Source organism: Diadema setosum, chromosome 2, assembly GCF_964275005.1.
Source record: "Diadema setosum chromosome 2, eeDiaSeto1, whole genome shotgun sequence".
In the NCBI taxonomy this organism is placed as follows: Eukaryota; Metazoa; Echinodermata; class Echinoidea; order Diadematoida; family Diadematidae; genus Diadema; species Diadema setosum.
Genome location: NC_092686.1, coordinates 11,044,841 through 11,067,588, shown reverse-complemented (window position 1 = coordinate 11,067,588; position 22,748 = coordinate 11,044,841). Strand labels below are relative to the sequence as shown.

At 38.5% G+C, this 22,748-nt stretch overlaps 1 protein-coding gene across 1 annotated transcript in view; it reads right to left on the bottom strand.

Moving 5' to 3' along the window:
- LOC140246159 (uncharacterized) overlaps positions 1 to 22,748 on the bottom strand; it is a 58,255-nt gene that overhangs the window by 12,311 nt on the left and 23,196 nt on the right. The window contains exons 7-10 of the mRNA XM_072325600.1: positions 12,075 to 12,208; positions 11,263 to 11,331; positions 7,746 to 7,991; positions 1,955 to 1,971 (exon numbers count right to left, since the gene is read on the bottom strand). Coding sequence (XP_072181701.1) covers positions 1,955 to 1,971; positions 7,746 to 7,991; positions 11,263 to 11,331; positions 12,075 to 12,208 — 466 coding nt within the window. The remainder of the gene's footprint in view (positions 1 to 1,954; positions 1,972 to 7,745; positions 7,992 to 11,262; positions 11,332 to 12,074; positions 12,209 to 22,748) is intronic.

Genomic DNA, 22,748 nt, shown 5'->3' with positions numbered 1-22,748 from the left:
CTTTTCTATCTACATTCATAAAATCCACTAATTTGTTCGTGGATATGTATCCCCCACAGAGAGAAATTATGAACTATTCATCCAATGAACTGCAATGCTGGCATAACTTTAAAACACCAGATTCTCAGTCTTTTGATGTTGTTTTTCATATTGTTCAATTAGCTTGAATGCATTTTCCACTACTTATTATCATATAGAGCAAATGTCTTTTCAAACATTTTCTCTCTCTCTGCAAAGGCACACATAAATATCAGGATATATCCCTTCATCCTTTTTAGTTTTGCTGATCTCGTTTATGCATTCTGACACTCTCCTGGTGCTATTCTCTGTTTAATTGTAATATTTGTAACTGTGGGAGCTTGTCATTATGTTTTAACAGGAAACTACATTAAATTGAATTGAATTGAACTGAACAAAATTGAAATGAATATGTGTTGGGAGTTGCATGCAACGATGCATGGGTCTGATTCGATGTTGTCATTTTTTGCTTTATTCGGCCTTTGATTTTTCCTCCAAATCTTTCCAAACAAATCCTGGATGCTGGCCAGAGAAGATTACAGATCACATTCCGTCTGGCACTTTTCTAGTAATCTACCCATATCTCCAGTCAACAGCCCCTGATATCAGCATATGGTGATCATTTTCCCCATCTCCCCCCCCCCCACAAAATAAGATAGATGAATGGAATATTCCTCCCTCCCCTTCTTCACCAAATAAGGTCAATTTTCTGAATGAACACTATTATAGCAAAGTCGTAAAATTGACAAGAAAGACACAGGAGGGAAAAAAAAAATGTGAGGAAGTGAGATGATTGATATCAGATTACCAGCCAAGATTAGGGCTGGAAAGAGGGAGAATTTATCTTTGTGTGTGTGTTGTGTGTCCTCTTTTATTTATGTTTACATTTGAGGGTCAGGGCCACACAGGCGAGATGCATCCAGTGACGGAAGATGGCGGGGAATAAGCCACAGGTGTTGCAGCCAGTCAACGTTAACGAGACTTGGCACAAATGGCGTAGGCAGGATTAGTACAACTTGACGGAGAGGATGCTCATCAGTCAGATGCTTCAAAGACATCCTTTCCATAGGCTCCCCCCCCCCCCCCCCCCCCTTTCTCCAATCTGCCCCCTAAATTCGCTGGTATTGGCTGCCAGTGAAATTGATAAACAGATCACATTCATTCTCTTCATCAAATAAAGTAATCATGATGGGGCAACTGTACAAACAAAGTAATTGTGATGGGGCAAGTTTGAAACTTAGTCCTTTGAGACATACAATACAGGTAATGCAAATTTGTGCCCATTTACGGTTGTGAATGCTTTTCACTCTTTTTTCTCATATTAATGACACTGGTAATAATGACAATACTACAATTACTATTGCCATTACCATTACTGTACCATTACTATATTATTACTATTACCATTACCATTACCAGGATTACTATTACCATTACTATTACTACTAGTACTAGTACTAGTAGTAGTACTACTACTACCACTGATGATGATGATCATGGTGATGATAACATTCATGACATACTAGTAATATCAACAGATATGAATGCTGTTATCATCATAACAACTATCATCTTTGGTATCTATAATTAACTTTTATCATAATTACTATTGCTATAAGATTTAGAATCATGATATTAAAACATCATACAACATGAATATATTAATTTCGAGGCACTTAATCAGGAGGGGAGGGGAGACAAATTTTTCTCCCATTTATATGGAAAGAGAAATCCACAAATTCATTCTGTTTCATGACAGTACATACACTATATGCCTTTCACATGTTACTGACATATTTTAAGGTAATATTATTCCCTGCATGTTCTGACAGCTCTAGGTAAGCCAACTGCTCTTTCATTATGCTTGAAAAAAAAAAAATATGTTGAATTCTCTTTATACCGGTATGCATATATCTTTTTTACATAATTGTCCTACTGTAACATCACAAGTTGCTGTAGTTTTCTTATCCAGCGATGGCAGTACCAAAACTGAAGTTAAAAGATTCATAACTTTTGAATGGATCCTGCAATTTTCTTGGAACTTCACTGATGTGTTCTACTGACATTTCTGCATTCACTCAGGTCACATACATATCTGGGTTTCATTCCCTTTAAGCAGTGTGACCGTTGTAGAGGTTTCCGATTATCTGGTGAGCACTATACAGGACTAAAATTAGAATGTAAGGTAACAATGGATGATGGCATCACACACAATAAACAATGAAGTAACTAACAATGACCCAATCAATAGGCCTACATGAGAGCAGACATGTATAATTTGTAGTGTGTCATGGGGGAGGGGGGTGGTAAGAGGGGGGTGGTCAGGGACATATATCACGTATTTGCAGAAATATCTTCATTGTATTGTGTAAATGATAACTTCCATGGTAAATCCACTCTTCTATGTAAACTGTAAACATGAATAAAACATCCTTGAATAATCAATGTAACATTGTCATGTCCGGGCTATTTATTGGAAGAGGCATATAGGCAGCTGTAGGAAAATTCAAAAGAAATTAGAGGAATTCTTTTTCTGTTTTTAACTCTTCTTTGGAAAACAGGGTGTCAGTTTGAAGCCAGCTACAGGAATGACTATTTTTGTCGTCATGTGACTGTGACGTGACTCGCGTTGCATTTCTCACCTGTGCAATTTGTTCGCGGCCGTTTGTATGATACGAGTTCCTCTTCCTTGCAAGACGTTTGAAAACATTACGTCCTTGATATGTCTTCATCAAAACCATGAAGTGGCACATGACATGGCTGTTGTTGATTCTTCGTTTTGTTCATCAGATTGTATGCCTCGCCCAGAGTGCCACATTCTATTCCGATGTCGTAAATTGCAAACGTTTTGTTTGATTTTTCACTTCCTTCCTCTATCAGCCGCTCATGTGCGTAAACATCATGACCAAAAGCACAAAAGCATGTTTTTCAGAATCATGGCCCATAATTGGCTAGTAAATACTGCGATATCAAAACTTGGGACTTTTGTGCTCTCCGTTCACACTGCAGCCATAAGTCATTAAGTAATGGCAAGGTCTGTTACATGTATCTATGATCATGATGTAACAATAACCTAGCCAGCTAATTGACAAATATCATAATTTTTCTGTGGCTAGTTTCTCAGTATCATAAAATAAAGAAAAAAAAAATACTACGGTAAAATATTCGCAAAGTTAACCCATTGAGGACGGACTGATTTTGCTACAACACACATTCCCATAGACACTTGCCCGAGTATACTCGGGACTCGTCCTCAATGGGTTAAAATATCACTCTCCCGGCTAATTCTTCTGGCTATTTTTGGCTGGTGTTTGGTAAACTTTCACCAAAAGGCCTTTTTTGTTTGTTTGTACTGCCATGATTTTTTTTTGCCACGGTTTCTCAACGGCAATGTGAACGGCCCCCTACAGGAAATGTAAAAAAAAAAAAAAAATGCAGTATATCTTTAATATATTGTGGGCTGAAAATTGGAAGTCCAAGCAAAGTAATGACATGATAAGGAAAATAACATGATTGCTGCTAATTGCCCTAGAAAAACGTGAGGCGGTGTTTACAGCTTTTAACAAATGCATGGAAAGAGGGTGAAAAACAAGCGAGAAAGGTTGTGTCGTACTGTTACTCTGGTAAGACTTCATATTCTTTTTTTTTTTTCTTCTTCTTCTTCTTCCAGAGGTTAATGACTGGAGTAGCTCGGGTTGAATCTGGTTGTTTTGCTGCATGCAAGCAAGGATGTTGCATTAAACTTTTAGGGCAGGAAATGCACTGATAATGGGTCTAAAGCTCTACAAGGACGACGTTGAGGCAGCGTCATTAGTTGAGCATAGAAGAGGGGAGAGTGTGGGAGAGTTTGGAAATAGGAAGAAGGTGAGAGAGAGAGAGAGCAAGAGAGAGAGAGAAAAAAAAAAAACACAGAAAAAGAAGCCATCAGAGAATCAAGCAGACGGTTGCAACTTGGAAAAGAAATTAAGTACTGACGTGAGAAGAAATAGTGCAGTGAAGACAGACACAATACTTCTAATGGGTTAACCATTTTCAAATCTTATATAAAAACTGGATGATAGCAGGAAGTAAGCATTGACATGAGCTGAAATTTCATACATGTTACTACAAATGTGAAGCGTCTCTCGACTCTGCGTAGATGCATTAAAAGTGGGGCTATGATCAAGCCATCCCTAACTAACCACTAGAATGTCACGTGAGGGGATACCACAAAGTATGGCCAAATTATACAAAATTTTGAATGGAATGGCCTATTTTCAGCCTGGTTTTGCTGTATTTAGTACAAATGTGTAAGCTCTACTTTCGGGCATGCATATGATCTAAATATAAAATCCTTCTTTTTCAGATGTTGTACAATCAACCCTCTCTAAGTGACTCCTTCAAACCTTGGTTGCGCATAGTGGCGAAATGTTTTTAACATCTAAAGCCGCCAGCCTCATATGTTGTCTTCCTTCGCCAACACTTTACTGTGTCGAGTGAACACAGACTCCAAGTTAACTGGAATCTTGATGAATTATTTTTCTCTGTCAAAATAGTTTCTGCATCTCACAAAGGCCCTTTTGTTTGTCTCTGAGCCCACCGCATTGTTAACCGAGAGTAAAAGAAACCATCTAAAGACAATACAATACACCTCCAGCATTCATTTGTGTCTGGGATAGACAATTATAGTGTCTCATGACCTTTGACATAGGTGAGTAGGAGGCGATGCATACTGCATGAACATGATGTCTATCACACATAACATCATGTGGCGAAATCCAACTGGTTGCTAACCTGTCTGTAATAGCCAATATACAACAGTCACCTTTTAAATGTTTCCCTTGAATGATTGCTACATGCCGGTTTGACTTGATATATAATGATGTCTAGAGCAGATCCAAAGAAGATATTCAAAAAAAAAAAGTGAGGAAAAGTTTTGTTTTAAAATTGCTATGACTTTCAGCAGGGTCTAAAAAGTTGGTAATACCACTTGCTCAAGATTTTGTGTGTCCCTGTCAAAAAAAAATCACATGAAGGATCACTAGCATCAGATGCTCATCCCCCGAGTACTGAAGAGAGCTCCAAATTTGACAACTACACGTACGACTCACATTTCAAGCCAAATGTCTATTCTGACCCTACAACAGGGTCGACTCAATGAACTTCGAAAACAAACAGCTTTGAGAAAATCAGTGTTTTAGCATTGCATTGTTTGAAAAACCTTGAGTCTTTCTTCATACATCAGGTAAAGAAGAATGAGTGCCTCATTTCACACATTTGCTGAAATTTTCGCTGATTTTCTTGACTGCAGCTGGCATCTATCAAGTTGCAACAAGCTACAATGAAAGCAGGCTATACATCACGCAAATATTCTAGTAGTATCATAGATTGGACTATGAGATATGCCAACCATGTGTTCTGACTTATCAAGCTTAAAAATACAAACCAATTTCCGCTACTTTCACTCATCAACTTCCGCTCATCATCTTGATTGACAAGACAAAAGAATGCGAATTGGCTACGTAAGTCAGGAGGGCAGATGCGACAGCTAAGGTACACCATGTTCTTGCATGCATTGATGAGTAACGAGATATTTCTCTATTAAACGGAAGTAAATTTGAAGGACAGCATGCAGATGGCTGGGACACTTTACCCTTCTCACGCGATCACTTTGTCGCACAGATACGGTCCGTCATTTACGAGAAGATGAAGCATATTGATCTTCGCCTTTGACCTCGGGGATTAGATTTCAACCCCATGCGCACAATGGAACTCTTTCTTATTTCATTCATACGAAATCACATTCCCAATGGACTTTTCCAAGCTGAAGTTATGGCTGAATAATTATATTCTCACACAAATTTCAGCCATCATTGACCTTTCACTGAAATTTTTTAATCTCAATAAGTGTGTACATATCTACATCCTTCCAATTGTACTGCATAACTAGAAAATAAAAATCAGCGCCTACAGTCTGTTGAAATATTGTAATTAAGAAGAACCTATTGCTAAATCTATTTTTCATGTTGAGTCAATTTCGGTGAAATACATTTGTTTACCTTTCCACAAACGAAAGCTAATTTCTACAAAATTAACATCTCTAAAATTATTTGTGTGTTGCTACTTTTACAATTGGGCAGTCGAGCACAAAATACCCAAAATTTCCATATCGCATGGTAGTCTATGTTTACAATATCTTACTTTGTGTCCCTCATCACTTGAGTTATTGTAAGATTAGCAGACAATCTCAGACAGTTGAATGGACAGAGATCTTGGATGAAATCCATGCTTCATCCTACAACAGAGTCCCTTGATTGTAATTTATTACAATACAAAATCAAATTTACTTTAATCAAATGCTTCTAAAGATTCATGGGTGGCATACACAGTCTTCATTTGACCTGAAAGCTTGACCTTTGACGTCATGACCTCTAACCTGACCATCCATACACTCCTATACCAAGACCAGTGGGCAAAAGAAAGGCTTTCCACAGTCTTTTAAGAATGGGTCTGTGCAAAGCAATACAACTGTTTACTAACAGATCTTGAACTCTATGCACACCCTTATAAGAAAGGTTGTTTATGAGAACTACAGAGCTTGGTTGGGACATGCATTAAATAGGGACAAGAAATGCATTCACACTGGATTAAACGAACTGAAATGTATCGAGTGCAACTTGTACGTACAGGGGGGTGTTTCATAAAGCTGTTCGTAAAGTTAGGAACAACTTACGAGAGACTGGTGATCAGTTCTTGTGCTGAATTATGGAAATTCTGATAAGTATAGCACATCAGAACTGATCACCAGTCGCTCGTAAGTTGTTCGTAACTTTACGAACAGCTTTATGAAACAGGCAGGTGTATGAAATGGCTTGCCATCATGTCCCAAGAGAAATAATCACCATAAATCTGAATACATTGATAAGCCTTTATTGCTGGAGTACACTAATGGATGACCAGACACAGTGACAGATGGACAAGCCACCAACATAATGGCCCGAATTCACGAAGGTGGTACAAATGAAACCATGGTTTAAACCATGGACAAAAACCATGGAGCGCCATGTGTCGCATGGACTATTTCGTTACGAAATCGGTCATTTCGTCCATGAAATTATTATTTTGTAACGAAATGACACTTTGTAACTAAAATGAACATTTTGTCCACGAATTGATAATTCCGTTAATGAAACGGTCATTTTGTCGACGAAATGACCAATTTCGTAACGAAATATTCCGTGCGACACTTGGCGCTCCATGGTTTTTGTCCATGGTTTAAACCATGGTTTCATTTGTACCACCTTCGTGAATTTGGGCCATTGACTTCAAGCTGACAGTGCCACTAAATGGCTGAAACGTGGAAGTAAATAAAAAAACTTGATACATGTACCTGCTGCTTAACGTCATTACTATTTTTATAGTGTGAAGAGGACCATGGCGTGAAACATGTATTCTGTTGGGCATGACAAATTCCTCCCATAAAATATATATTCTGTCCCACATGACGATATTTCCAGGAATACTAGTGATATGAAAAATGATGCAGTCGGCACAGGTGCAAAAAAAAAAAAAAAAAAAAAAGAGAGAGAGAGAAAGGGAGAGAGGAAATTGAGCAGGAGCGATTGAGGCACAACTCTGCCAAACATTACATCAATGAAGGGATACCCCGCTTGCCTCTGTCAGAAAAGTACTTTGAACTTTGCAAAACGTGACTGGTCGCAATGTACAAGGAGAATTTAGCATCTCACCCTGTTCTGTGAAAACAGAGCGGGGCCGAGGTTCATGACATCAGGCGGCGCGGACACGGTGTTCCTTAGCTCTGATTGGGTGCTGATGTTGGTGCTGGCGTGGTGCACAGCCGAAGGGTGGTGCTTGGGAGAACGCGGGTGGATGTCGTGTATGTGGGGGGCCGGGTGGGTCTGTGAGCGCGCCCTGTGGCCCTGTAGCACCTCATTGTAGTCGATCTTGTCAAAGTTGGTCTTCCACACCAGCACCTGCAATCAACACATGGATGTCATAAGAGATAACATATCCACATGAAACACAAAATGTGCACAACCAATTTCTACCATCACTGATGATGAACAAAGCCAGTTGGGTCACAAAAGTTTATGTACTTACAGCATACTAATAACTGAATGTCTATTTTCATCATGCATAATTTTATTCACTAGTGCAGGGCTGCCAACAGTTATACATCAGAATCACATAGATTTCAAAAAGCTACCAGGGAGTCACCTGTGTGTATTTTATATAGATCTCAATAGATTTAACATTAGTGACTAAATCATGGAGGCATTTTTATTCTTTTGTCAAGACCTCCAGATATTTCTCTCTTTTTTTTTTTTTTTAAGGAATCTCCTGCAGGATCACAGAGGCTTGGTAGTTCTGCTATTGCTTGAAGTAAAAGACTCATGTGATTAATAATTTGATATTTGTATTAATACATGCATGCCAGAGCGAGCACTCGGGTGAGCACTACAAAGGCAGTACCGAATATCATCGTCACTACCATCATCAAAATCACTATTACTGAAATCATCGTTATGATTCTTACTTTGGTGCCCCACACTAGAATAACAGTGAAACCAAATTTATCCTCTCTTTGCAAGTTATTCAAAGGTGAAATTTTAATTCCATCAATCAGAAAACCTGTTCAGTGAGGTTCTCTTGTTCGGAGGCCCCGAGAGGTTTATCCAGACTCAGAGAATGTTAAACCGACAGTAACATGTCATATTCCATGGATAAGTTCCAACGACTCTATGAACATTTTCCTGGATTAATTTTTGAAGAGATATTTATCAGAGTTGGCAGACATCATGTGTTCATTAATGGTAGACAGACATGTCAGATTTCCTACGAATACCTGAAAAAAATAAAGGAGAGAAGATGATCCCTGATCCTGTCATCAGAAATTAGCTTTTTTTTTTTTTTTTTTTGAGGATGGGACACAATGTTCATGACACACAGGAAAAACACCTGCCTGATATGTTGCAATGTGTCACTTCGCATCAATGGTGACTTTGACAGTACATTGATGAGCAGGATCACCCCTGTTTACGTGGGGTTACATCGTTGCAGCATGTCGGCTGACACCACGCAACTAAAACTAGACCTTGGGCAACTTTGAATCTCTGTTGTGAATATGCCAATATTAAGAAAGGGGTGGGGATGATCTGCTGATCCGCAGTCTACGTTTTATTCAATACTTCCTTATAAAGCTGTGAGATGAAATACTATTAAATAATTCTAAACCATAAGCTACAAAAATTTGCCTTGTTCAGGCCTTAGTATTTCCCATTGCCACATATGCCTTGTGAAACGTAATCACTGACAAAATCAGATTGTGATAAAATAAATATCTTTGAAATGTGATGCTGGCGGAAAATGCTTATGATCCTCTGGACTGTAAGAAAGACCAATGCTAGTGGCCTTCAAGAGGTCAACCCAACGAAAAGACTACTTGATATGATAAATCATCTGGCACATAGCTACTTTGGTCACATAGCAAAAAGAGAGAACAACTGCCTTGAAAAAGTAATGCTTCAGGGCAAAAATTGAAGGCTCAAGAAGATCAGAACAATCAAAAGCTAGGGTGGATTGTTAGAATCAAATCCATTATTGGTAAACCCCGATCAACTGTTGATCAACTCGCTGCTGACCATAAAGAGTGGAGATCAATCACTGAAGTCAAAAACTGTCAGCCATGACAGAAATGTACCGAGCAAGCAAGCAAGTCCATTTCAGGTAACAATGCCCACAAAGTACTGATTAGCTGAGCTGATACACTGTACATTCATTTTGAACTCTGTCTGACCAAGGAGGTTGAAGAGCTGGAGTTCCAACTGGCTGTAATTATTCAAACAGTTGTCAGATTTCTATCGATGTACAAAAGAATTCCACAGGTGCACTTGTGCCTTTGAAGATCGATGTTCCAAGCCGCCGTCTTGCTGAGCAATCTAAAGATTCATTTTGAACGTTATCATAATGTTGGCCATATTTTGCTTATTTATTTATTAAATGAAATGAAATTTCACATGATAATAAAGCATGTAAAACAAAAGTCAATTCCATTCAGAAAATTGTGCAAAAGTGTAAATTTGTGTAAAAAGTGTACACAAAAAAGTGTAAAAAGTGTAAAAAAAAAAAGTGTGCCACATTTCATACGCTTTGGTAAAAAAACTGAGGAAGTAGTTAAATCCGCAAGATCTTTCCTTGATCTTCTGCCATTAATATGCCGTTACCATGGCAACGTACTTTCGGGTACTGTCAAAAAATGCGTCTTGCACATCTACAACCAAAGGCACACATCTGTACCAAGTTTCATGGAAATTGGGCAAAAACTGAGGAAGTAGTTTGCAACACAAAATTTTCCATCATTTTGGCTCATAATATGTGAGCTGTTACCATGGCAACATACTTTTTGTCACTGTCAAGAAATGTGTCATGCTGACCTATATCCTAAGACAAACATTCAATATGAATTCCATGAGAATTGGAAGAACACTGATGAAGCAGTTTTGCCATGAAGCATTTTGCCCTATATTTTACCAATAACATGCCGTTACCATGGCAACACACTTTTTGCCACTGCGGAAATATGTGTCTTGCACATTAACATATTCAGATGAACATCTGTACCTAATTTCATAAAAATTGATCAAAAACTGTGGGAGGAGTTCGCGACGCAAGATTTGTACCCATTTTTGCTCATAATATGCTGTTACCATGGCAACGTACTTTTGGGTACTGTCAAAAAATACGTCTTGCACATCTACAACCCAAGGCACACATCTGTGCCAAGTTTTATGGGAATCGGTTGAAAACTGAGGAAGTACTTTGCGACGCAAGATTTGCAACGGACCGACCGCCCAACCGCCCGACCGTCCGCTGATTCCTATATACCCCCTTCAAACTTCGTTTGGCGGGGGTATAAAAAAAGGATCTGGAAAAGACAGATAATTGATTTTGTAACTGCATACGCCCCTCTGATGATGCATGTCGGGGGAAGAGGTGACCCTTTGACTACACCCTGGAAATAAGTTGTATTATTTTGGAATTGCGCTCACAAACTCTAAGTCTTGTCGCGATGCTGATATCATGCAGACGGTATCAGCGTTAAAATAGTGCAGATTACTCTGGGCCCCGCTATGATCTACGACCAAGTAATGCTGACATTATCCGCGTATTCAAATTCATGAAAGGGGTATGATTGGCATACACAGTGTGGTGAGAGTTAGGAACCCTTCAGCATAAGATACCAACCTGTTCATCAGCTCCTCCCGATGCAAAGTGTTCTCCTGTTCTCGAGAAGGCCACTGCTGTGGCAGGTCCCTTGAATAGACATGCAAAATATACAAAGAGAGTTTAAATGGTCTTAAGAGAACATTTTGCACAAGATCAAAGAAAGAGGGCAAAACTAAACCTCTACTAAGTCAAGGATGCCTCAGCCTCCAAACTAATTTCAACAAATCACTTGATTTATACTTTGAGACTGTGTGACTTTAATATAACCACTGAAAATACACGCCTTACCAATTACTTTAAAATCATCGCATTGAACACTTTTGCCTTGATTTTTTAAAATTAACCTGTGAGAGAGCAATCCCCAAATGTAACGAGGTCTTCTGTTTGCTGTTAAATCAACTTTTCATTAATTTTGCTTTAATTTACCCATGAAATATGGACTTTGACATTTGCTTAATCTTTCTCAAATTGAAATCTAGAAATTGTATTGTCACAATATAGCCTTGAACTCACTTTAATTTGATTCATAAAAAGATTCTGGAGTCCTTGCATATCATGGGACAGTTCATATTATCTTAACCTTCTTGACAACCTTTGAACTTCGACCTCTTGATATCAAGATTAGTTTTTTTTTCCTCTTACTAGAGGGCAGGATGGTATGATTACACTGAATATAAACTCAGTGGACTTGAACTGGGGTTATCTAATTCCATGGGAGATGCTCTACTGACTCATTGCCCTAACTCACAGGCTGATTTTATCAGTTCCATTATTTTATCATCAGAGCTGAGTGATGTTTGTGAGAGCCACACCCATTAACCCCCATTCACCTGGTGTCCGTGAAGGGTGTAGAAGAGACGCCCCTCGAGGAGGTCCAGTATCTTCAGGGTGGAGTCGTTGGACGCTGTGATGAGGTAGTTCCCGCTGGGATGGAAGGACAGGCTGTTGACCGCACCACTGTGAGCTGGGTAGGAGGAGGGGGAGGGGGGGGGGGGGGAGGGGGAGCGGGGGTACCATGAAAATATGAAACATTGATTTCATCAAAGACCATACACTGTGTAAATTGGGATGTATTAGAAACAGGGATGAGAAGAGATTGACAGACTGAGAAAGAAGGGCAGAATAAACAATCTGATACAGATTAAAGGCATAATTTACCATTTGCAGATGAAACAAAAACTCAGCATTAGCGCTTTTAAATAGTTCTAAAATGTGAGTTTGGGATAGAAACAACCACTGTAAAAATTTGAATCTGTATAATCAGTGTTATGTATTCTTAAATTAACAAAATGTGAACAATAGTTATAATAAAAATGTTTCTACACTAAACCATCTACAGTTATGGTTTAATGAGAAAAATACTGATATCTCCTTATATTTTAGGCTTTATTGCAAAAAAAAAAAATAATACATGGTAGGATATTTTGTGATACAACAGACCTACACATATGCATCAAATGTGATATCTTGAACACTTTTTAAATCACTGTTCCCAATGGTGAACAGGACCTTTAACCATAAAGACAAAGGGAAAGATGACTAAACAGACGGACGAATGAAAAGATGAATGATATAAATACAAATACACACATTCAAATTTATTATTTACTTTCACCTCATATGACTTGCAAGTCTCTAAGTTGCAAGTCATATGAGATGTTGATTCTATTGCTTCAAATCCAGTAATGTAGCTGCACTAGAGAAAGAGGGAGAGAAAGAGAGACACACAGACAGACAGACAGAGTGAAAGAGAGATACTATACATATACATTTATACATATAAAGGTTCACATAATTACTTACAATTACAGACAGATGACAGAAGTAGGCAGGTAAAAGTACACAGCCTGAGGAAATTAATTGTAGAAAATAAATTTTAAAAAAGGAAGAAGACAAAAAGGAGGAAAAAAAGAGAGGAGAGAGAGGAGGAGAGAGAGGAGGAGAGAGAAGAGATTGACAAACAGACATGGGGTTACTCCAATGTCAATTTCAGAAATATATATCAAAAACAACAACAAAACCCTTGGCATGCATCCGAAATACAATCCTTGAGGAGCTAAAAACGATCCGGGCAAAACGGTGCGCAAGTAAAAAAAGAGATTATCATACGACCAAGAAGCTGCCATCTCTGAATGGCAGGAGGGGAAGAAATCAATTTGTGGAGATTAGGCGGTGAAGTGCATCTCTCCCTTCTGAATTTCTTTCGGAGGTGGGGGGGGGGGGGGGGGGAGAACCATTGCCCACGGTCTCCAATCGGATATCCGCTCGCATGAAAGTGGCCAAGCAGATTGACAAGACACTTTCGGACCCCCCTCCCGCAGGCTAACCGTTTCGGTGCTTAGACTCTGTTGCAGACCCTGTTGTGTCAATGTTGCATGGTGTCAACTGGAGGTGTGATTTCTATCATACTCTTAAACTTTTTTTATATAATTTTTTTTCCCTCTCTTAATGTCATGTGCAATACTGCTATAAAGTTTATCTCTTTATTGTTGTTGTTGCTGTTGTTTGGTTTATTATTTGAAGAAAAAGAGTGACACATGATAAATGCAACAACCCATGTCAGATATATTCAAAATTCCAGTGTTCACCGATATGATTAGCAGCTTTAATGTCACATTCTTGCTTTACGGGTAAGGAAACAGGGGTTAATACTTCTTCAATTATTACATAAAACAATTTTCAGTGAAAATGTAGGTATTCAGTGATTTTTCAGAAGGGCAAATGCACTAAATTTACGTGAGAATTTTTCAATACTGTTCAATGTTGAAACTCAGATATATGCTAATTACAAATCAAATTTTTGCACACAGCATGTGGTGAAAATGGCAAAGGGTAATGGTCAGAAATATCCAGTCTGACCAACAAGTATCTTTCAAAATTCCATTTCTAGCTTATAAATATATGTCCAGCTCAGCAGATCCAGGGAATAAGATCAAGAAAGCAGCACCCAGGAGGGTCTGGGTGCATAGACTAGGTCTCAGGATACCAAGGATGCGCTGGGCAGGGATGATAGAGCCCTGCCAGTGGGTGTGGAAGCAGGATCCAATTAGGGGTGGATGGAAACGGGCAATGGAGGAAGGGGTGAGGAAACGCGCCCTCATTTTGACACCCCCGCCAAATGGACTTGTGGGATGCATCCAATCATCGTTTCCAGCTTCCTCACAAACTGTTGAAAAAAGGACAAGCCTCTACAAATAGCCTCCTTTTGTGGTTCATTCTCTTCCCATCTCTATCTCTTTCTCTCTTTTTTTCTCTCACACACAGAAAGCAAAGGTTTACTTCAGATGTACACATCTTGTTGTTGTTGTGTTAAAGAGGCGCGTCATTCACATTTGAATATCTGTGCCTTCATCTGCATAATATCGATACTTTACACAAGATCAATTCCTCAGAAAATAAATAAAATGCTTTATAATTATATTTAAGCGTGGGGAGTGGTCTGCTGTCATACAGTTAGATCAGATCAGATCTCACAAGATCAGATCAGATCAAATCAGGTCAGATCTTACAAGTTCTGGATTAGTCTTCATTCAAGACCTAACAAACATATAACAAGGAGGACCATGCATGAGTTCAATAGACCACCAGTGAGGCCTTCTGGCTCCAGTAAAGGTGTTTGTGAGTCAGATATATACAATATGATTTGTATATTTCACATAAGGTGTGTTTTTTATCAGACCGAAGTTCAAACTAGCGGGCCATTTTGCGTTTTGAAAAATAGCCCACTATTATAAATGTGCATCTTCCTCAGTTTGAAAACAGCGCATTCAAAAAATTAGATGGATAACTGGATGAAGGGCCCTCAGTCGACACATGAAATCCAAGAAAATGGGTACACCCACAATAAGCAACATGTACAGAAGATGAACAGAGATGGATATTTCAAATGGCACATCATTGAAAGTCAGCAAACTAAAAATGCTTTGGAAGTCATACAGGTCAAGAACCAAGTACAGGAAAGAAAAATGATGCGATGCAACAAAAATATCATCCCTTTTCTACCCATGCGTCATAACATCTTTGGTTACTTTACCGATAAAAACAAACAATGAATATTGCATGCTTGATAACATCCTATTAGTTCTATTTCTTCAATGCCTAAATATTACTGGGGGGAAAAAGAACATAAACAACACATGTAAATCAAATCAGCTAAGCATGGGAGGAAGTTCTCTGGTTTTTAACTTAGTACCATAGTGTCCAAGCCCTGGAGGAGGGTAAGGGAGAGAAAAAAAAAATACCCAAAATCGGCTTCAGAGTGATTCAGTACTGCCTTACTAATTTCCACCAGTTCTGGTTTTTGGCACAGCTAATGATTGACAGTTTCCAAAAGAAAGTAAGATTAAAACATCAGATTTAAGTTATTGAAGTTGACAACAAAAAGTTCAAAGAAACATATCCATGTCTACAGAATAAAGGACTGTTCAGTTTATTTCCTGTACCTAGAGATAATATATTCCATGTGATTCAGTACTGTCCTAATACTGCCCACAAGTCTGTTTGTTTGTTTGTTTGTTTTTTTGGCATGGCTAACGATGGACAGTTTACGAAACAGGAGTATTAAAGATTAAAACATCAGATGTAAGTTTCTATCCATTTCTTACATGTTTAAGTTGACAACAAAAAGTTAAAAAAACATATCCATGTCTAAAAATAATGGACTCCTCAATTCAGTTATAATTCATTCCATTTTCTTGCAAATCAAGAAAGTAATGGGCATTCACGAACTGCAACCATGACAACACAGGTAAGGATTACTGTTCTTTTCACTGCACCTAGTGATGATGGTTGCAATGGATGAATGATTTGTGTTATTTGTTTACAAGTATGAAGTCAGCTTTATTTAGCAACAGTGGATAGTGAGCAGTTGTTAAATCGCATGTCTTGGTAGAGTTTTTGTTGAGTGTTGAATTATGGTTCAGTCTAAAATACCAGCTTGCAATCTGATAAACTACATGACCACATGATTGTGGACCATTTGTATTTTTCCCCCCATGGGAGCACACTTTCATATTTACAAATGGTGAATGACTAAAAACCATGGAAGCATTATATATTTGGGGGTACTGGTAATCAATAGAGAAAACTTATGTGTTCTAAATGGAGAAAAGAAACTAAAAGACTTGTACTTTGCAAAAAACAAACAAACGAACAAAAGCAAAACATGAAGCGTAATATAAGAAAGAAACACATATTAAAATTTGGCACACATTGCACACATAGGGTGCAAAAACTGCACAGTGCATGTTGTTGGCTTGATCATGATGGTGCGAAAATGGTAAAAAAAAAAAGAAAAAGAAAAAAAAAAGAAGGAAATGTCAGTTGAAGGTAGGTGACCTCAAAGTACTTTGACTAATCCATTTAATATATAACAGATGATGACTTCAGCTGTCAGGAACAAAAAAAAAAAAAACAACAACAATCTATTTCAAAACTAACAGTTTGATATATGCTATTTTGGGAAGGTTATAGGAGTTAGTCCAAAGATAAAGTCTTGAGATTTATGACCTCCTAGATGATAGATAGCATTTCAAACAAACAGAATAATTGGAAAACGAAATGAATTTACCACTGTAAGTTTTGAGGCATTTCTTTTTGATAGCACTACTTGTGTATGATGCATGCATAAAACAATAATGATGATGGAATTCAGGACAATTCTCAAGCAATGCAGCATATTTGATGGTAAGCTTTGATATAATTCATGCATTATGAACTGCTAGTCAAAGCAGAATCTTAATTAAGTTCAATGTATCAGAGTGTATCTGTGACTTCCATGTGCCATTTCTAGGGCAATTATCCCCTGGGCAATTACCACAGACCCATCCCCTGACACTAACCCTAATCCTAATCCTGACCCTAATCCTAACCCTAACCAACCCCCCACCAACCCTAAACCTAACCCTAACCCAAATATTTACTACAACCTTATCACTAACCAGTATTTGGGTAATTTGTGTAATTGCCCTCAGGGGGTAATTGCCCTGATATGCTTAACTTGCCCACTTATAAAAACTAACTGTTTTTGTACCTCAAACATAAAGTATCAATTAAAAATAAAAGTATTACAACCATTGCATGCATCATTAAAATCGCAGTTGTCTCTCCCCCCTCCCTTCCCCCCCCCCCCCCCCCCATGTCAAAATATCTGTGAGATATCATTTTGCACATTAACCACACATTCATGATTAAGGCCCTGGCTAAATTTACACCATCACAACCAGCAATTCGATCATATGTCTCAGTAAAGAAGGCTATTTTCAACAGCTGTCCAATCTGGCCAAATCATATGCTATCTTTAGTACAATACTGATAGTTCTTAATTTCTTTTTTTTCTCTCTCTCTCTCTCTCTCTCTGTTTCTAACTTTTTATCTAATCAGGAAGAGGTGAGGCCCTCGTGGGTTAAATTTGGCTGGGACAAAATCTATCACTGCTTGCGTGTCCCCATTCTGTAACAACCCCAGAGCAAACCATTACCAGGTACTTATCTTTTTCTTTACTCACATGCACTTTCTCACTGCGCTGGGCTGTGGGTCAGGTACCATGGGAATCTCGATGACACCATCAGTTTGGAATATTTTGAGTCTACTCTTTGCCTAGGTCGATACGTGTGAGCAAGGCAATGGCATAACTGTTTTTCTTCCAAAGTTGCACAGCGTAAAATATAAATATATAATAATTGTGCACATACATACAAATACATTCCCTAGGGTATTTGCACCTTTAAAGGGGAAATCCAGTCCAAATATAAGTTAGTCTGATAAGAAAGAGCAAAATATTATGAGTTCAACAGTATAATTCTGATTGAAATCCGATGAAAAATAAGGAAGCTGTGACATTTTGAAGTTTTGCTTCTTTTTTTTTTTTTTTTTTTTTGGGGGGGAACAGTTCTTGTACAGTCATTATGAATATGCAAATGGCAAAGTGAGCATGTCATTCCCCCATGATTTACCATATAGTTTGTACATAAAATTTTGAAATTTCCAGTTTTTCATTCAAACACAATTATGCCCGAGGCTCAAATCCTCGTATATCTAACTGATCACTATTCTGAAGTTATTTAACCAGGAATAACATCATGTTCAGACTTCGATGACAGAAACATTGAATTTTCATCATTTTTTGTACAAGATCAATGGAAAATTGTGAGGGCATGACATGGTTAGCTCACTCATTTCCATATATCCACTGTACAAGAACTGTTTTGCAGAAATCAGCAAAACTTCAAAATGTCATAGCTTCCTTATTTTTCATCCGATTTCAGTCAAATTCTTACTGTCGAACTTGTAAGATTTTACTCCTTTTTTTTATCAGACTAACTTATATTTGGACTGGATTTCCTCTTTAAGGGATGCAAAACTCTTCACTCACTCACATCTCATCACTCACATCTGATCTATGCAGCTTACACTTTACAGAGGTCATGTTTGCCGCAGAAACAAGCGACTGTCAAAACAAGGATGAAAGGGAAACCCAATTTATAAACAGGGAAATATAACCCACATCTGGAAATATCCGCAGTCGATACTAGGATATAGGAAATTTGCACAGAATCAACGCTTTCAGTTCCAGACCCTATCAGATATTAAACCTTTCAAAGTAGATTCCTGTTTACCAGTTAATGTGATTCCCCAACGACTCAATCTGAACCAGCTTAGAAGAGCCATTAATTCCTTTCACCTCATGATTGATTTCTCACTTTCCTCTCTCGGGTTCCACTTCAACTCTACATTTATTCATGTCAATTAAACGCATTGCAGTTTGAGTACAAAGGAGCCACATGATACAGATGTGGGTAACGGCCTTGCAGAGAACAGCAATAACTAATTGACTGAATTTGAGTGTTCAAACATCCACAATGTAATGTTATGTGAAACCTGTGGAGTCCTTTCCAAAATGAGATTTTGCTCCGCTCTTCAATTGAAGTCCTGGCATAGACATGAATTCAGTCAAGAGCTTCATGAGCTTGATATTGCCTATGAGATCAAGATAAACTAAACTTTGATGTAGTCTCAATATAATATGCTGCCAATTAATGTCATGCCATTAAAGGCGCATAGTCCTGGTAGTGTAGAGGGCGCTGTTGATGATACTGCCGATCACCGTTAGCACTGATACGAAGATTGCCGAAGTTGAGCTGTCATCAAGAGTAAGCGCTAGGTGTTGCTAAGTAACGTTGCCTTCGTTGTCTTCTCTGCGTATCACGCAATCTGTAGTAATGCCAGGGTGCGTGCATATAATGTTCTTCTATTTATGACATCACAAAAGAAGTTTGCTAAAGCTGTCATCCCCCTCATCCGAATCATGAGCCGACCTGTGATCGGACCATTGACTACAGTGGATCGGACTTCTTCGGACTGGGAAATTGGGCCACAGTGTAAGCGCTAAAGAGGAGCCAATAGCGTAGGTCTCTCTCTATAGGAAACTTGCGCCATGCGCCCGCGTACACATTTAAACCACTGGGACCATGTGCCTTTAACTCTTTGCATGCCTGGGTGTAAACCCTACATGTGCCACATTATTCTGAGACTGCAATGTGTGATTGATTCCATTGAAAACATTCTTCTTCTTTTTCTTTTTTAAAAACCATGTAACATTTCATGATAGTGTTTATGCTAAAAATGCAGTACAGCAAAGTTGTGGAGAAACTGCAAGTTCTGCCGTGATGTCAATTTAATGACAAATTTACAGCTATGACGTTTTTAATGTACTGTGGAATATCATCATTAATCAATCCATTTGTGTGCGGTATGCATGTGAGCAAAATATGCAAATTTTTTTCTTCAAATTATCAGCTGAGCTGGGCATGCACACAAAAAGTTACCTAGATTTGTAGGCGTATACTTCTGAAGAGGCAGTGCAAACTATCCCAATGCATCATTCTGTACCTAGGGGCATCTACACACAATTATTATGATTTACTTGTTCAATCAGATAACGAAACAATCAAAATTTAATGTTTCCGCCCACAGTAGCCCCGCCCATAGGGCCCCCCCCCGCCCACAGGCCCCCATGGTGACCACATGCACCTTATGAAACTCTCATACCCTAGGAGATAATTCAAATATCCCTGATCCAAATTGCCATTTGAAGAGAACGAAAGGGGCATTTTTGTTGTCCCTCACAGGCTTCAGAGGGATCACCCTTAGAACTGCAGTAAAAAACCTGCCATCTTCCCCCCATGATAGAGGACTGTATACATAATGCCACCATACAATATACAACAGGGCCCTGTTTCATAAAGTTGTTCAGAAAGTTACAAACAACTTACGAGCGACTGGTGACCAGTTCTGATATGCTATACTTATCAGAATTTCCATAATTCAGCCACAAGAACTGATCACCAGTCGCTCGTAAGTTGTTCGCAACTTTACGAACAGCTTTATGAAACACCCCACTGCTGACCTAGATATGGTTCTTTATTGTTGTTGTTTTTTTTTCTACTGGCAGTACTATGGATGGATTAGCAGTGTATTGCTTCAGGGCTCAGCTTTTGGGCCCCAGCTACCTTTGAGGTGTTGCAGGATGTTATGTCATCGACACTCAAACTGTCAAAGAGTTCTCTCTAAGAAGCAGTTAACCCCACTTTACTTTGTATATATTTCATCGTTTTCATCCCCGACAGTCATTGCGATGGGGCCAGGTCTCAGAAAGAATGTGCAGTCTATACATTCATACCAGATTTTTGGAAAGTGACCCCCCTCATTCCTGGCACATAATGCCACGAGTTCAAAACTTAAAAATACATCCATGAGCAATGCTGTCCGTACTCATCCCCTCTGCCCCCTTCATCTCCCCCCCCCCCCCCATACATGACAGATAGTCTACACCTCCTTATATATGATATGCACCTAATCCCTCTAATTATACCCTTCTTCCATCGACTCATCTCGATATAGAATGTATAGCGCATCAACTGGGCAGGCACTTGTTGCGATGACAGATTTATGCGTGACCACCAAATGAATGACTTCCACGCTCCTGCACCTGTTCCTAGCACTTCACTCACAGTCCTGGAAGTCATTCATTTGCAATCTCCTCGAGGCCCAGGTGAGCAATAGTCTTCCATCAATCAGTCATGGCCAAAAATCGCAAACCATTTTTTTTTTTTTTTTTTGCTTGAATTTTTTTTTTTTAACATTCTGTTTGGAAAACTAGACAGAGCATTCACCTTACAGTCCCCCAAAATGAATAGTGATGATGATAATGATGATATTGAAGAGCAGAAAAGAAGAAGAAGAAGATGAAGATGAGGATGATGAAGATGGAGAAGGAGGAGGAAACAGAGGAAGAACTAAGTAGAAAAGAGATGAAGAAGGAAGAAAGGGATAATAAAGTAGGAAAAGAGAGGAAGAATAAGGAGGAGGAGGAGAAGAAGGAAGAAAAGAGAGAAAGAAAAAGAAACCTGGGCACAAGTGACTTGACAGTAATGCCTTTTATGACTGACCTGCAAGTTGCAAATCATCATCCCATAACTTAGCAATATCACAGACATTCTGTTTGCTACAGCACTAGCCAAAATGGCAGGATGATGCCTTTCTCAGTGAAGAATTTTCAAAGAAAAGTCATATAGGCTGAAACTCTTGGCAGCTGATGAGAGCTACTAGAATCACATCATTTGAATTTTCAGTTTCTCCTGTGGGTTTAATAGTAGGCACTATCTGTTTCTTCTTGAAAGTACGGATTTAATTGCTCACAAAAGTAAGAATAGACACCATGCACATATTGTACCTTGTAATTCAACACATTAGTTGCTGGCAGTTCTTGCAGTTTTTATTATTAAGACAGGAAATAATGCTTATGTCAAGCATACTCAGATTTCTTGATTATAAGTTTTAGTATCCAAGTGAACAATCCTATTTCAAGTAAGAGAAAGAGAATGAAAGAACAAGACAAGATGCAGTCTGTTGCAAAGGTGGAAAATATAAACTCATGAAGTGAGATATGATATGAATTACTTTGCTGTTATTGCCATGCAAATCATATACACTTAAATCATTTTCAATGTATGACAGAAACTGCCTTAGATCTATGACTGAATTCATTTTCAAAATTGCAAACAAGTTGGCATTCTAAGCAAAGAGCCACAACTTCATTTCTGCAACCATGACTCAGTGCGCAACTGGAGGCTACTGTACAATTTTACATGAAATGATTGATAAAAAAAATCATTGAAGGACAATTTACTGAAACAGATGACAACATACACACAACTTTCATGAAAGGAGAAGAAGAAAACATATTCTGTCCCGGAGTTATTGTTTGGCTGTGATTTTGTGTGAAGTACCACATGGCATAGAAGATTAATTTTGACAGATTTAATGTGGGACAGTCATCACACAGTCTAGTGCTTTGTAACACTTTTTTTTTTGTGTGTGTGTGTTTCTTTGGAGTTTCTTTGGATTTGCTTGAAATTTTCTTCACGATGAATTTTTCTTCTTGCATCATATGAGGTTCGTCCCGTCTGATTTTTACTGACAAATTTTATATTTTATGGGGAATA